Source organism: Psammomys obesus, unplaced genomic scaffold, assembly GCF_907164565.1.
Source record: "Psammomys obesus unplaced genomic scaffold, mPsaObe1.curated_primary_1811, whole genome shotgun sequence".
Lineage (NCBI taxonomy): Eukaryota > Metazoa > Chordata > Mammalia > Rodentia > Muridae > Psammomys > Psammomys obesus.
The window spans coordinates 1801367-1817370 of record NW_026596034.1 but is presented as its reverse complement, the minus strand read 5'-3'; the positions used below and the strand labels follow the sequence as shown (position 1 = coordinate 1817370).

Sequence of the window (16004 nt, the reverse complement as noted above, 5' to 3'; positions counted from 1 at the left end):
TGTGTGTGTGTGTGTGTGTGTGTGTGTGTGTGTGTGTGTGTGTGTGTAGTTGGCTCTGCCTAGTCCTAGGGACCCAAGTCTATATGACAGAGTGTCGATGCCCACAGCTGTGACATCAGGGACCCTCATTTTGTTGTGAAGGTACTGTCAGGGACACCCAAGCAACGAACAGGTCTGGAGAAGAGTTCTCCACTCCCTCTTGGGCAGGAAACCAGAGTGGAGCCTTTGATGGAGGGGGTTGCCAAGCAGCCAGCCCCAGGGGTCCACCGTGTGTATACTGTGTGTTCACTGCCAGCAGGGCCCTATACACGGGAAGACAGCGCCCCCTGCTGGCTTCTTAGGGAAACAGTGTCCACCACAGGGTGCTTCAGGCTCCTTCCCAAGACTGGAACCCTGAAGGCCCAGGACTGTGCTGGGTGGGTGGGTGGGCTCTGGCCCCCTCCCCCAGGCCTGGCCCTGGTAGGAACTGAAGCCCTGTAGTTCCCTGCCCCCACTCTTTCAGCCTGAGGGACAGGACATTGGCTGGGATGTACAGACGTGAATTTCTGCTTTTAATCCAAAGAGACAGAAAGAAAACTCAGCAAGAACTCAAGCTGGGCCACCCCCACCCTACCTCCCCCAACCCCTGTGGGTACAAAAGCCCCAGCCTGGCATATTCCCCACCTTCCAGGTCCCACACAAAAACCTAAACAATTGCAAACATGGCCAGAACCCAGGTCTGTGCCAGTGCCAACCAGGGCCCCCCCGCTGGGCACAGTGCCCACGGGAAGGCCAGCTGGACTCTTGCACTGGGGTCTGGGGGGGATTCCCCCAGAGGATGGGGAGAATGAGCTGGCTTCCTCGATTGAGGTCGGCCCAGGCCCAGCACCGGCCCCTCCTCCTAAGCTCACTGTAGAGGTTGAGGATCATAGGGCCAGGTGGGGGTGAGATGGGAATTGGGACCTGGCCCAGCTGTTCTCATTGTCGCTTTTTTTTTTTTTTTTCTGGTCCCGTTTCAGTCCTGGTTCCTCTGATTAAGATCAACAAAGAAACAACAAAATTGGAGAAAAAAAAAAAAAAAGAGGTTCCTCAAAAGGGGGGAGAAGAAATTTTGAGAAATGGAAATATTCCCCCAGCCCAGCCCCACCGAAAAGCAAAACCTAGACTTCGTCAGCCACTCAGCCCTTCCCTCCTCCAGCCCGGGTACCCCTGCGGTCCAAAGCCGCCCAGTTCTGGGAGCCCTTGGAAGGGGTCTCAGCGGAGCTGTACACCAGCAGCCAAGCAGAAAGAAGCATGCTACGCGGACTCTGCTAAGCAGAGGACAAACAGAAAGAAAGGATGCAACAGACTGCCTTCGTCCTACTCAGCCCAGCCTGCCCGGGCACGAGCCGCCAGCTCGCTGGCCGGCCGCCCCTGCGGTTGCTGGGGACCCCGCCCTCTACTGGACCTAAGTTTCCCCAGGAGCCTAGAGGAACAAGCTCGTAAAGACGGGAGTAGACGTCCGAGCTCCCCTCCTGACTGCGCCTCTCCCTCCTCTCCCTCTGGCCCTTCCCGGGAGCCTCTGCGCAGGCTTCTGTCCCCAGCTGCTCCGGACCAGGCGAGGGCGGTCCCAAGGTGGCCAGGGATGCTCCTTGGAGCTAGCTTAAGTCAGCTTCGGTCCAGAATGGAGGGTGTTCTGCCACCCCACTCTGAGCCGCACGGGCAGCTCTTGGGCTGGACCCCCTCTGTACAGCACACAGGAACGTCAGAATGCTCTGTACTGGACGCTCCGCCCGGCGGAGGCACCCTCTTCCATCCCCGCGGGCCGCGAGGGCTGCCCTCTGCCACGCCCCTAGTGAAGGGAGTTGGCCCCAGGTCGCCCCGCACCCCAGCCCTGCATGCAGGTGCCCTCGCTCCGCCCCTCTGCCCTGCCCCTGCCCTTGCCGCCTACAGCCCTCCTGGGGCCGGCAGAGAATGAGCAGAAAGGGCCTCGGAGCCGAGCGAGGAAGACAAGGCAGCCTCCACCTGCGCTAGGTAGGCGTCCTGCTCTCGAGACTTTAAGTTCCTGTGGAGGGTTGGGGGTTTCATCCTTCTAAAAGAGCGTTCTGGAGCTTTCTGGTCCCCTTCCCTTCCCACCACACCTCGCGGCCACTTCTCCCCTGATTTTAGCTGTAATGTCTTCCCTCTTTATTTAGGGGTGGGGCAGTCATTGTTTGGGTCTTTCGCTGTTGCAGTTGGGAACTCCTCCTCTGTTTGAGCAACTTGGGAACAATTTCGTAACACACCACAGGAAGCAGCTCTCCTCCCAGCCCCCTCCTCCTGCAAGGGATGGTGGAGGCTTGTCCAGAGGGTCTTGAGAAGCCCCCTGGGAGGGGAACGCGAGCACGCCAGCCCCCCTGCAGGGTGACTGGGCCCCTCTGGCTTGTCTTTCTGTGCCTTAGCCCTCCCTTCTCTCCACCTCCCCTCCCAGGCCTATCCTCAAGGCCTTGCGCCTCTCTCTCCGGTATGAAATCACAAAGCACAGGTCAGGATCCTCCGAAAGTCGGTCCAACATTGCACCACGTGGGGATGGGTTGTGGGCTTTATTTATTGAGAATCTAGTTGGTGAGGCTGCGGCCGTGAGCCGGCGAGTGGCCGCTGCGCTGGCAGGGGGGCTCCGGGCTGCGAAGTGGCTGTCAGGGCGCTCTGAGTCAAGTTGAGCGCAGCCCTCCCCTGCCGCGTCGAGGGCCGGGGTGGAGATCCCGCAGGGGGAGGGGGCCTCCCTGTGCGAGGGGAGGGGAGCCCCAGGGTGGGGGGCCGGGCGGGCCGGGCGTGACGCGCGGTCAAAGTGCAATGATTTTTCAGTTCGGTTGGCTAAACAGGGTCAGAGCTAAGAGCTATCGAAAGAGGGTCCCTGCCCGGCCCGTGCGCCTCTCCGGTCCGGCCGAGGACAGTCGGGCTGCGGGCTCTGTGGGTTTGCGGGGCACACGCCCCGGGCGAGGTCAGAAGCTGCAGGCCAGCTGGGCCGGGGCCCAAGGTGCCTGGCGAGGTACTCCTGGGAAGACGGGGTGGGGGTGGCGCTCCTTCCCAAGTGGTGTTGTGAGGGGCAGGCAGGGACGGTGAGGGCGACAGATGTGGGGACGTGTTAGGAGAGAAAACAACCCACAAAAAAAAAATATAGGGAAAATTAACCTTTTTTTTTTTTTCGTTTGAACCAAGTGCAATGCATCAGAGAGTTTTCCTATCTTTGTATGTTAAGAGATTAAGAAAAAAAAATCTATTTTTGTTGTAATGTCCTCGCGGCTCTGGGGACGCTAAAAGAACTGGGCCTGCCCTGCCCTTAGCGGGGATCAAAGCTGAGTGTTTTTCTTTTTCTTTTTTTTTTTTTTTTTTTTTTTTCCTTTTTGATAGTTTTCTGGGTTTTTTTGTTTGTTTGATTGGTTGGTTGGTTTTTTGCCGTTTTCCTGCGTTGACGAGGATAATCTGGGGTTTTAATTTGTTTTCGTCGTTCGGTTTCAGTGGGAGGGCTGAAGAAAAAGTTCAGTTTATATTTTAAAAAAACGCCTCGACATTTAAAAAACCAACACAAGATCAAAAGGAAAAGGACGAGAGAAAATTATTTTTAAGATAATTAAACATAAAAACCCTGGTGCTTATTACATTATAAAGTACGTTTTTAAAAAACCCACAAACTATTATACATACGTTTATGAATCAAATACTCCGCACTTGTTAGGAACACGCATATCCCTTCTTTGTTGAGTTTAACGGAACGGGACAGCGGCGTGCGCCCCGCGGCTGGGCTGCTCTGGCCGCGGGTCTCCCCAGGCGCCCCCTCCCCCTTCTCGCCCCCTCCCCCTCCGGGCACTGGGGCGCGGCGGGGGTCCGGCCCCCTCCCCAGCAGAGGTCGATGCCAACAAACAAACGTCCCTTTTCCCTCCCTTCCCACTCCGAGCGCCCTTCTTTGAGCCAGACGCCAACTTGACCCTCACCAGCATTAATAAGGAGCGCGCTCAGCAAGTTGGTAGTTTCCTCCCCGACCCCTTCCACGTAACACCACTCCTCCCCCTCCCTCGGGAGGTTCGATGCTCCAGGACAGGTCTAGCCACGCTGACAGGTCGATTTGCCCAGGCCCGCGCACGCACGCACGCACGCACACACACAGCCCGGCACACATCCCCACCCCACCCCGCACACCAGCCCTGTGGACTGCCTTACACACCCGCCCCCGCGCTGGCCGGCCGACCTAGTGCCTTGTTCTCACCCCCGTGCTGGCGGGACGCCGCGCTCTGGGTCCCAGAGGGGCCGGGTGGCTCAGACGACCCACCGTTTCCCCACCCTGACCGTGCTGAACGGACCCCCCACGAGAGAAAAATAAAGGAGCAATAAAGTTATGAGAACTTCTGTCCCCCAATCGAGAGCCCTAGGGGCACCCCAGCCCCACCTCTGCTCCCCCAACCCCGTCCACCCTCGGGGCGCCCCCCCCCCGCAAGCCAGCCGGGGCCAGCCCCCGCTTTGGCCCCTCCTGGGAGATCCGTGCGCCCCACCAGCACCAGCATCGCGGACCGCAAAGGCCGCCCGTCCCGTCAAACAAGTTTCTTCTTAGGCTAAGAAACGCAGTATATACGAGTATCTCTATATATAGTACTAATGGATTTGGTGTGCTTCCCCCTTAGCGTCCCTTCCCCTCTGCTCCTCTTTCAGCCTGGTCTCCCCTCTCTGCCCTCCACCCCCGTCTCTGCACTGAGATACATAAGAAACAAGGGTAGTTTACTGTCTGTTTTGTTTTCTGGGTTTTCAGTGTCCTAGCGGAATGCAAGTAGGCAGCCAGCCCGTCTGTCCCCTCTCCGCCCGCCCGCCCCACCCCCGTCACTGCGCTTCTGTTATACCATCTTTGCCTGACTCTCTCCGGCTTCTCCATTGAATGGCTAATGTGTATGTGAAATAAAGAAATAAAGAAAAACAAACGCAAGAGTGCCCGAGTCTTCGTCAACTTGGCTAACAGGGTGGAGGATCCCGCGCACCGAGCGGGGCTCGCAGGGGCAGGTCCTCCCACACGCTGGTCCAGGGGGCTTCCCGCCTCCCTCCGGCAGGGGGCGCCGCGGACACCCTTCCCCCGCGGCCCCGCCGCCTCGTGGATGGTCTGGCCTCGGCCCAGGTAAGAGGACCCTGGCAAAGCCACCTCAAGTAGCTGTGGGAATTTCTTTAAGCCTGCGGGGGCCCCCTGCAGTCGGCATCACCCTTCCACAGCGGCAGGGCGTTTCCTCATCTGCGCGACCTCGGTCCTTTTGCAGGGAGTTCACTGAGCAGCAGGCGAGGCACCACTGCCCGAGGTCACCGCACCTCAGGACTCAGGGCCGGCTGCTCCATCTTGATGGGTCGCACCGACCCGTTGCGGTCGCCGTCGCAGTCCCCAGGAAGCACGGGCTGCGAGCAGGCAGCCTCCGCTCTCTGTCCGGCCCCGCAGCGCGCGCCGCCCTCCGCGCCCCGGGGCGCAGGGGGCTTGCGGGGCCCGGGCGCGCTGGGGCTGGAGGCCAGCACAGCCGCTTGGTCTCGCAGCAGCCGCACCAGGAAGCCGATGTACTTCATGGCCAGGCGCAGCACCTCGTTCTTGCTCAGCTTCCGGTCGGGCGGGTGGGTGGGCAGCAGCTTCCTGAGCTCTGCGAAGGCGCCGTTAACGTGCTGCTGCCGCCAGCGCTCCCGGCTGTTGGTGAACACGCGCCGAGCCACCTTCTGGGGTTGGTGCCCTGAGGACCCAAGGGATATCGTCAGCGAAGAGGCCACAGGGCACCCGCTGCTTCCTCACTGAACCCAGCCAGCACCCACGTGGGGCTTGAACCCAGACTGTGCTGTGTAGACATCAGGGCTGAGCCTGATAATGCTTTGATGACAACGATGGGATCCCTTAAGAAGTTTATCCGGTGGCCTCATCCAAGCAAGCATGTTCCTGGGTTCTCAGAGGTCCTCTCCTGCCTGCTGTGGGCCTGTGGGTGGCTGGTGGCCTATCTGATGGCTGTGGTTGTGTGGGATCATGGCATGTGGTTGGTGGCTGCTGTATGTGTGGCTGGGGTTCTGAGGTTGACTGTGGTCTCATAGCTCTGTGATCCTAATCCAGGGTTGTCTCTCATGACTGTGTTTTCAGGGGTTGTGGCTGCAGTGTCCTATTGTGGCATGACTCTGGCTATAATGCTTGGCTTGTTGGGGACTCAGGATGTAGCCCAGGCTGCCCTCTAAACTGGTTCTCCTGCCTCAGTCTGGATCAGGGGTGGGGTGGGGGAGTAAGCCCTCAAGCTAGGCTCAGTACTGTTAGCATTAGCTGACACTTGTGTGAGTTGTCCTGTGTTGCACCCCACAAACCACCTCTCCCCGTGGCAGAGTACAGGTTACTCAGACATGGGCTGTAGGCACCCGAGAGTACACACATAGACACACACTCACCGTCAGCCAAGTCCAGCTCACCGTGGCTTGGTCTTCGCTTCAGCCGGCTGTTAGGGAAGATGCCGAAGGGTCCTGCTGGCCCAATGTAGACACTGTAAGGGTTGTGGGTTATGAACACATTGTATACAAAGACCCTGACCCCACCCCCGGCACCGCCCTGGGTTCCGGCTCCCCGCTGACCTGTTAAGGAAGGGGTGAGGGTGGTAATGCAGGGCCAGGGCTGGTGGACCTGTTCCCAAGGCCGCTAGCTGCAGCAAGGAGGGCCGAAGGGCACTGAGCTCTGTGGTGGCCATGGCTGCCCCTGTGGGCCTGGTGTGACCCAAATTTATAACTGGCACACCTGGAGGCAGCCAGGGGGTGCAGGTGTTTCTCTGCTCCACCTCCTCTGCAGGCAGGGGCCCAGGTGAGGCCGGCTTAGGGGGAGGAGCAGGTGCTGGGCTAGAAGCAGATGCCATCTCAGTCTTCTCAGTCATGGCGGAACCCACCTCTGCCTGGGCCTGGGGTGGGCACATGGGCCCCGAGGATGGAGCGCTAACCTGTGGGAGGGAGCAGAGTTACTGGCAAGAAAAGCCAAAGACCTCATCTCTTAACCTCCTGTTTGACCTAACAGCTCTTCAATGTAAGAGCACCCACCACGAGGAGAGAAAGGGGCTGGGGGTCCGGTAGTCAAAGGCAGAAAGGTGGACCTAGAAACTGCAAGGACATGGAACGAGGGCTCTTCCCCAGAGGGGCTGCCTACGAGGGGCTAGGCAGCATCGACTCCGCCTTTGTGAGGGCTTCTTTCTCAGTCTCTGAGCTAAGTTTCATCACCCAGAACCTCCCCTACCTGCAGCCCACCTCTCCGTTGTTCAGGGGCTCTACCCTTGCTGAAACTTCCTCTTAGAAGCTCCCAACCCCGTCAGCACCAGGATTTTTGCACCCTACTTTAACATGTTTGCTGGACCCCAGGGTCTGGGTGTCCTGTCAGCATGTGGCTCCCACCCTCCCGTCTGTCTTCCCCAACTGGAGAAGCTCCCCCCGCTCCTCATTTAGCGCGTCCAGCGAATGAATGAATAAGCGAGCTAATGAGCACAGAATGCAGGCGCAGGCGCTCCCTTCTAACTTTCAAAGCCTTGTTCTTACCCTGTAGCAGTTCCCGCAGCCCAGAGGGCCCGGCTGTGTGGTCAGGGCTGTCAATCCAGGTCAGGAGGCGGTTTCCACTGTCCGCTCCGGCCAGTGTGCCCTAGGTACTCCGGTTGGGCCTCTCAGAGCTGGGCTGCGCCACCTCCCGGGCTCCGGAGGGCCTGAGCAGCTCAGAGTCGTGGTGGTGGGTGCCCAAAGAGAAAGTGAGCCGCTCCTGGACCGGCCCGCCCTAACCGCCCCCCGCCCCCGACAGCCTAGCTTCCTCCCTCTTACCCCCTGGCTCAGAGGCCAGAGGATGCTGGGCCGGTGTAGATAAGGCTCTGGCTGCCTGGCCACGCCTGATAAGGAGCCGTGCTGACCCGGGAGGAAACCAGCGGGCAGGGATCACGGAGCGTGCACCTCCTGGCCCACCCCGTCCTGGCCAGTCACCCCTCAGGGCTTGTTGCTCCCCTAGGCACTGGAAGACCCCAGCCCTCAGGAGACTTCAGCGCCAAAGGCACGCAAAGGGGAAATGAGGCAAAGCAGCTTCTGCTGTCCTCTGTGGTTGGTCTGGCTTTGAACCCCACCCCTTGCCCAGCGACTGTGCTGATGGGGTGGAAGGGGCCCCTTTCCGGACTTCTGAGGCCCCATGACCCATGGGCCCCAGCCTCCAGCCTGGTTCCTCTTTTTCTCAGATCCCTCGTGAGCTCACCACCACCACCACACACACACACACCCAGGAATAGGGCTCCGGAAGGAGGCCATTCTGGTAATGTGGACTTGCAGTTTCCTAACACTGCTGCGCAGGTGTCCTTAGCCCTGTGGCACTTCCCACATAGTTCCAAGCCTAGAGAGGAGAGATGAGCGTCAAGCCCCTGAGGCTCCCAGAAGCTGCTTGAGAGCTCCCCAAGATGCCAAGCCACAGCGGAACTGGGCGGTGGCCTTGCTGACGGGTATTCTCGAGTGACATTTTGAATTCTGCAAACCTGGGGACTGGAGAGATGGTTCAGTGGTTAAGAGCACTTGTTGCTCTTGCAGAGGACTCAGGTTGTTACCAATATCCACATGTGGCTCACAACCATCCCTACCCCCAGCTGCAGGAATCCGACACCCTCTTAGCTGAGGGCACCAGACATTGTGCACGCACACACATTTGTGCAGGGAAAACAGTCAGATACAGAAAGAGAATGATAGCTTTAATTCCAGCCCGCCGTAGATCTCCGAGTTAGAGGCCAGCCCAATTTACAAAGCAGGTCCAGGACAGCCAGGGCTCCGTTACACAGAGAAACCCTGTCTCTGAAAACCAGAGATAGGAGAGAGGGACAGACACAGAGAAATAATAAATCTTTTAAAACGGTATAAAAAGGGGCTGGCAACTTAGCTCAGTGGTAGAGTGCTTGCCTAGCAAGCTCAAGGCCCTGGGTTCAGTCCTCAGCTCTGAAAAAAAAATAAACTTTAAAATATCCTGGAAATCCAGCTGAGAGATCCCAAGAGGGCCAGGAATGCTGGCACATGCCTCCGATCTCCTTGTCTTAAAAAAAAAAAAAAAAAAAAAAAAAAAAGTCTTCCAAGAGAAGCCGAGCTCTAGGCAGTACAGTATATCTGTCCTATGTCCCCATGTAATATATCTGGCTAATTGTAGGAATACACAGGAAAACGCCCTGGCCATCCAACCTCAGCTAAGCACTGAAGTGCAGCACCCAGTCAAGCTTGTTATAGTGAGCCTCACTTTACAGCTTGTAGTGAAGGGGTATGTGCCAGAAGATTCTACCCCAGGACTCCCCCTTTAGCATTACTAACCCTCTCCTCTAGGGGGAGGGGCCAGAGCATCTCTTCAGCGGGTGTTGGGGCAGCCGCTGGCCCGGGTTCTCAGCGAGCGTAACCCTATTGAGCAGGCAAGGCAGGAAGCACCTGGTCTGCAGCGGATGCAGAGAGTCCCTGGTTCCGGTTTGGCTTCCGCCACTATACAACTGGAGAGAGCTGAGCCCAAGAAACCAGGCAGTAGAAATGAGACTGAGACGGCAGGGGACTTGTTCAGTGCTGGGGAGGTGGGGGAAATGCCTGGAGCGTGGAGGAGGGGAGTCTGCGGGTAATGAGCCTATTTGCAGCTGCCGCCCTGTGGCCACCAGATGAACTGCGCTCTTGAGCTGCCAGATGAGTTTCCAGACATAAAGCTGCCATGAGGCAGGAACAACCCCTCAGACAGGCAAGGTCCTCCAGGCAGACGCCTCCCCAATCAAAATGACAACCGGCAGGTTACATCTCTTTATTGTCTCAGTCTACACCTGGCCCAGCAGTGGCCCCATCAGCCTCCGGTCCAGGGGAGATCTCGGTGGCAGTCTCTGCACAGTCTGTGAGGGGGGGATCAGCAGAGGCCACAGGAGCGCCGTGTGAGTAACAGCACTGGTCCCCTCGCTGACAGGTGCCCTGGGGAGAGAAGGCAGGGTGTCAGGTAGCAGGCTGTGAGCAAGGGCTGGGTCTCTCTCCTCAGTCCCTAGCCCCTGCTGTGCCACTGATGCCTGTCCCTTGGCCCTGTTGCAGGGAGGATGGACAAAGAGAATCACCTCTTTGAATCGTTTGCAAGGAAATGTCTTGAGGCGTGCTGCTCGCTGGGCTGGGTCCTCGGCTGGCTCCTTCCGCTTGTTCTGTAGCAGCCTCCGCTTCTCCTCTAGATCTTCACTTGCTGCCTTGCCCCTGTGCAGAGAGAGGGGCTGGTACCCCACTTTAACTCTGCCCAACCAGACCCTGGAAAAGCCTCACCTACAACATCACCACTCACCCTGGCCGGGCACGGGGCCGGGGACCCCAGTTGGCTTCAGGATTGGCCTGGAAGCGCTTAAGTCCTCGTTGGCGGGAGCTGGGGTTAGCGTCTTCCCGGATGTTGAAGTTGGCCTTCAGCCTGGACAAATGGGTGGAGGGTGGAGGCAGCAGCCATGTAGGGTGAACACAGCCCCAGAACCTGCCCACTCTGATGCAGCACCACAGGTCTGCCAGGCTCAGCCTAAACACCTGAACTTCCTAGTGAGTTTCTGACAAAGTGGCTTGGATCTGCCCAGGTGGAGCTGATTTTGCAGCAGCAGAGTCAGACAAGCAACAAGACAAATCAGAAATAACTAGGGCTAGGGGTATGGCCCAGGTCCAGAGCTTGCCAGCATGCTTAAGGCTCTAGTTCTATCCCCAGCACTACAAAGAAATAAAAATTATAAAAGTATACTTTGTTAAGACATGCCACTCAATAACTTTTTAGTAAAAGATCTAAGTTGGAATGCAACACTTGACAGGGTGGTCCAGTCCAGAAGGCTTCTCTGAGGTGAGAGGGAAGGGCTTGGGCAAAAGACCCAAGGTGGATCAGACTGTGTGCTGGGCTTAGGCAGCCACAGAGGAGAGCATAGCCATGGAGGATTCTGTGCTCTGTAAGCTGACCCAGATATCACAGGTATGTATGGCTGAAGAACAGACGGTGCAAGAAAGAGTGGGAAGGGCAGAGTGAGGACAGAAGGTGGGAAATGTTTTCTGACTTTCCCTTGAATGGTGCCTGTCCTCTGCACATGTGCCTATGACCTGTGGGGCAGCCTGTCCCCTCCTGCATGCCTGTCTGTACCTGGGCTCCACGGCAAGGATCCGGAATGCTGGGCTGCTTTCGGACAGCCGCTCCCGTTTCACTGGACACTCTTTCTCCTGGGGACAGACATTGAGGAGATGCTAAGGCCAAGGAGCATCTAAGCCACCGCCATTCCTTGCCCTCCTGCCTGGAACCAACGGGTCACCTGCCCTCACCCAGCAACGCATGATGTCCCAGAGAGCTGCTGGGGGAGCGTCCGTCTTCACTGCATTCTTACAGGCATGGGAGAGAGAGACTCGGAAGCCAGCATGGAGGAGAGCTGACCTGGGTGCACAGAGACCACAAAAGGGAGGCTAGACCCCAAGCATAGGCAGACCCAGATGGGCACAAGCCAAGTCACATGGAATGAATGGCATGGCTGCTTTTTTTCACAGCAACCTATATCAAAACCACCTCTCGGGGGCTGGAGAGATGGCTCAGTGGTTAAGACCAGTCCCTGCTCTTGAAGAGGACCCTGGGTTTGGAACCTAGCATCTATATCACAGCTCACGATCTTCTGTTAACTCCAGTTCTGGGAAACCTGACACCGTCTTCAGGCCTCCCCAGGCACTGCCTACACATGGTGTACTTACACACGTAGACAAAACACACACACATAATAAATTACACAACAAAGCGCCTGCTGGAGGGCTCATGACCTCGCAGCTCTGCCTTAAGCACACACTAGACTGACAGTTCGGGCTGCCCCAAAAGGCCCTCACCGGAGCTGCAGAAGGCGGGGCGTGTTGCAGTGAATGGTGCTGCTCAGTTGGTCCAGTGTGTAGTAGAGAGGGACATCGGGAAGTTCCTGAGAGGTAAGGATGGAGTAGCATGGAGTGTGGGCAGAAAGGTATGCACAGAAGGGCCCCCTCCCTGTTTAGGTCCAGCTCATACCTCAGTGACAACACTGAGGACACCCTGGATCCGCTTGGAGGTGTGGAAACGGCCAGGATTAGTGGTCACTGCCTCAAGAACTCGGCCCACGAAGTCCAGGTCATGGATGGGCTCTGCCCACATGGGGCCTCCAAGCTGTGGACAGCAGGTGCAGATGAGCAAGGGGCGTGAATGCATGAATGCTGGGACCTGGGGCCCATTGCCTCTGACCTGGGCCCACCTGGTGTCGCTGTCCACAGTGCTCGCACTCAGGGGGCACCGGAGGACCACAGGCCACAGAGAACTTGACCCTGCAAGGAGAGGCAGTTGAAGGAGTGGGGACCTAGGCCATCCCCCTTCCAATCCCAAACCCGCTTGCTCACCTGCCACCAGGCTCTCCCAATGCTTTGCCAAGGCGTTGCAAGTAGAAGGCTCCGCAACCCACACACTGGAACACCAGGGCCTGCTTGCTGTGGAAGTCCAGGAGAGGCTGTGAGTTCCTCATGTGGTCACTATACCTCAGTTCTTAATGTCAGACCAACTCAGTGACTTTTTTGACACCAAGACCCCTAGAACCTTTTCTTCTCCTTCAATTCATCAGGTTCCTCTCCCCTAGGCTTACCTGGCTGAGAACTTAACCTTGGCCTGGCCTGTGAAAACGCGCACAAACACCCGGACATAGAAGTCAGCGCTGATGCTGAGCAGGGGCACGATGAAGCGCTGGTAGCAGTTGGCATGCAGATCCAGGCTGTGCAGCACAATCCTCAGGGCCTGGTGGCAGGGACAGGCATTAGCACAAGGAAGAACAAGCATGGAAATAAAACTTGGGGCTGGCCCACCCCAAGTTTCCTAGCTGTGTGACACTGGCAAGCCAGAACTTTGTGTTCCTCAGCTTCTCATCTGCAAAGCCATGGCACTCATTTTCGGGGGCCGGTGGCAGGCACTAAATGACAGCAGCCTGCACAGGTTATCTGAACCTATCCCACACACTGCATAAAAAAGGTGGTGGCACCACCCAGGCTCACAAGATTACAGCAAAAGACCTTCAGAAACAAGGACAGGATGCTACCTTTCTTTGCCCCTCCCTGCCTTACTTTCCCATGGCAACTACACAACCACACTTCCTCCACAATGGAAAGCTAAGGCCCAGAAAGGTGAAGTCAGAACCACCAGCTAAGCCAGGATTAGAACTCAGACCTAAAAAAAAAAGTCCTTTAAGATTTCTGGTTTTTGTGTGGGTATCCCAACATTTGGGAGGTGGAAGTGAGAGGATCAGGAGTTTAACTTCAGCTACATAGCAAGTTTGAGGCCAACCTACACTACATGAGAGTTTGTCTCAAACCCTCAACATCACAACTTGTTGTGTTGGGGACATGGTTTAGTGGTAAAGCACCTTGCGTGCACAACATCCATTCTCAGGCACAACATGAACAGCTAGTTTTATTCTGAGTGCTATGCCTATAATCCAGCACCTGAGAGAAAGATGCAGGGGGATCCCTACTTGGGATACTTACTATCCTCATTTTGGGGTGGCAAGATGGCTCAGTGGGTAAGGCACCTGCTGCCAAGACTGATAAAGGACCCCAACAGGAAGAATGGACTCTAGGAAGCTGTGCCAACTTCTGTATGTTCACTATGGCACACATGCCTCCCTAAAAAGGGTATGTATGTATACATATATATATATATATATATATATATATATATATATATATATATATAATCTACATATATACACATATGTAGCCTTGGCTGTCATGAAACTCTTTATTTAGAGCAGGCTGCTCTCATAAGAGGTCCACCTGCCTCTGCCTCCCTAGTGCTGGCATGCATCACTATACCTACCAAAAATACTTTCTAAAATTAAGATGTACTATAGAATGCTGCGGGGGGGCGGGGGGGGTACTGCCTACCCCTTCCTGCCCATTGAAGAAGGATTTAAAGATCAGCTTGCCAGTCACACTTCTGGCCACTTGAGGGCACTGAGCAGGTCAGGGTGGGAGTGCTCACACCCTGTTCCCCAACCCCAGGCTAACCTGGGGGAATGCTCACCATTTCATGGCAGGCCCGGCTCTTGAGGGCCACGGCCCCATACTTGCTGTAGCACGTCTCTGCGCTGTTCCCTGCCAATACTGCCATGTCCGTGCAGGTGACACACAGAAGTCCTGTGGAAAGGGGCTGAGCCGTGATGACCCTGCAAACACCCCGACTCTCCACCTGCTTGGGTGTTCTAGATGCTACAGGACAGCCTCACCTCCATCACTCACAGCCTGCACTGCTGCATCCAGGAAGGGGGCAGGGCTGCCATAGGGGTCCAGGTCAATGACATCGAAACGCTCAGATGCCCTCTGGTGTTGGTACATCAGCATCCTAGATGGGGAGGATCCAGGTTCTCAGGCTCTTAAACCAAGTCCCTGCCCTGTTCCCTATGGCAGTGATTTGGCCTAGATATCTGAGGTTTTCTTTGTTTTATACTTTAGCCATAGGTGCATGATAGGCAACTTTTAATCTGAGCTAAACTCCAGCCCTTTGGCCTTTTATTAACCGGTTTCTTATTTTACACAGGACTTAGTCTCCCTATAACCCTGGCAAATAACAGCCAATATAAGATATTCCCTTAGCCCTGGAAGCCATAAAAAGTGAGGCTGTAGGGGCTGGTGATGTGCCTCAGAGGTTAAGAGAGAATGCTGCTCTCACAGAAGACCCAAGAGTGCACTTAGCACCCATGCAGAGGTGATTCAGTATGACTGACTACCTTGGACACCCCCTCTGACCTCTTCAGTTACCAGTACAGCTCACACACACGCTCAAACGCATGCGCACACTCACACATTCACACAATACATAATCAAAAATTTAAAGCAGGGCTGATGAGATGGCTCATCTATTATCAGTTTGCTCTCCAGATCCTCTGTGACCACTACTTGACTGTTGTAATACACATATGGCCACACACAGTAATTAAAAAAAAAAAAAAAAGGTGTCTACTCTAGGCCTGACAATGCAGACCTAGCTAACTATGAGGCCGAGGCAGGAAAATTACAAGTCCAAGGTCAGCTGGGGAAACCGAGACCGTGCCTAATGCAAACAAACAGCAGCAAGAATTCTATTGACCAGAACCAGGTTCAGTGACAAACATCTGTAACCTCCAGGGGAGGTGGAAAAGCCCTGAGCTGAAGGCCAGATTATCTCACATTTTAAAAAATTATTTACTGCTGTGCATTGGTTTGCATGTATGTCTGTGCATCACATGCATGTCTGGGCCCTTGGGGGACATAAGAGGGAGCTAGCTTCCCTAGGATTGCTGTTATAAGCAGTTGGGAGCCACCTTGATGGTACTGGGCACAGAACCTCTGGAGAGCAGGGAGTGCTTCTAACTACTGAGCTCTCTGTCCAGTCCTACCTGTTGGCATTGTAACACTCTTCATTTGTGTGAGTGCATGCTCCAGTGCTCTCATGACACAGTTTTCAAGCCCAGCAGGGGGATGCACACCTGTACTTTTAAGTAAGTCTACAGTCATTAGTTCCTCACTGAACCCAAGGCTAACAAATGCTAGGTGAGCTCTCTACCATGAAGCTAGAGCCCAGCCATGGGGAACAACTGTGATCCCTGCAGCTGTGAGGCTGAGGTAAGGGAGTGGCATGAGTTTGAGACTTCTGCAGTAAGGACCTGCCTGGGAAAAAAAAAAAAAAGAAGAAGAAGGTAGGGTGGGAAGGGACGGAGAGTTGGCTCAGAAGAGACCCCCCCCCATTCTTCCAGAGAACACAAGTTGGCTTCCCAGCATACAGGCTGGGTGGTTATGAGAAACAAACAACAAAAACCTTTTAAAAGCCAGGTGTGCTAGTACATACCTTTAACCTCAGCACTTGAGAGGTAGAGGCAGACAAATCCCTTGTCAATTCTAGGCTAGCCTGGTCTACATAGTGACTCTCAGGAGGCTAGTCAGGGCTATATAGTAAAACCCTGTACAAAAACAAACAAAAAAATACCACCCACCCCCAAACACAAAGCTCATATATATATATATATATATATATATATATATATATATAT

The 16004-nt window shown here is 55.5% G+C and overlaps 3 protein-coding genes across 13 annotated transcripts in view; 1 reads left to right on the top strand and 2 right to left on the bottom strand.

Moving 5' to 3' along the window:
* Positions 1–4909, top strand: part of Nfix (nuclear factor I X) — an 82066-nt gene extending 77157 nt beyond the window's left edge. For all 7 annotated transcript variants that reach the window (XM_055620800.1, XM_055620798.1, XM_055620796.1 and 4 more), the window contains one exon: positions 999–4909. In XM_055620800.1, coding sequence (XP_055476775.1) covers positions 999–1013 — 15 coding nt within the window. In that variant the 3' untranslated portion in view covers positions 1014–4909. The remainder of the gene's footprint in view (positions 1–998) is intronic.
* Positions 4907–7980, bottom strand: Lyl1 (LYL1 basic helix-loop-helix family member). The gene is made up of 4 exons (XM_055620801.1): positions 7498–7980; positions 6556–6911; positions 6376–6467; positions 4907–5684 (listed from the first exon to the last, which is right to left on the bottom strand). The coding sequence occupies exons 2-4, from the start codon at positions 6885–6887 to the stop codon at positions 5272–5274; spliced, it is 837 nt and encodes a 278-aa protein (XP_055476776.1). The 5' UTR covers positions 6888–6911; positions 7498–7980; the 3' UTR covers positions 4907–5271.
* A 1747-nt stretch (positions 7981–9727) lies between these two features.
* Positions 9728–16004, bottom strand: part of Trmt1 (tRNA methyltransferase 1) — a 13665-nt gene continuing 7388 nt past the window's right edge. For 3 of the 5 annotated variants that reach the window (XM_055621268.1, XM_055621267.1, XM_055621270.1), the window contains exons 6-17: positions 14205–14320; positions 14003–14115; positions 12573–12721; positions 12334–12420; positions 12192–12261; positions 11972–12106; positions 11800–11885; positions 11254–11362; positions 11078–11178; positions 10256–10375; positions 10041–10170; positions 9728–9903 (exon numbers count right to left, since the gene is read on the bottom strand). In XM_055621268.1, coding sequence (XP_055477243.1) covers positions 9751–9903; positions 10041–10170; positions 10256–10375; positions 11078–11178; positions 11254–11362; positions 11800–11885; positions 11972–12106; positions 12192–12261; positions 12334–12420; positions 12573–12721; positions 14003–14115; positions 14205–14320 — 1369 coding nt within the window. In that variant the 3' untranslated portion in view covers positions 9728–9750. The remainder of the gene's footprint in view (positions 9904–10040; positions 10171–10255; positions 10376–11077; positions 11179–11253; positions 11363–11799; positions 11886–11971; positions 12107–12191; positions 12262–12333; positions 12421–12572; positions 12722–14002; positions 14116–14204; positions 14321–16004) is intronic. The other 2 variants (XM_055621271.1, XM_055621269.1) reach the window with 1 other exon arrangement.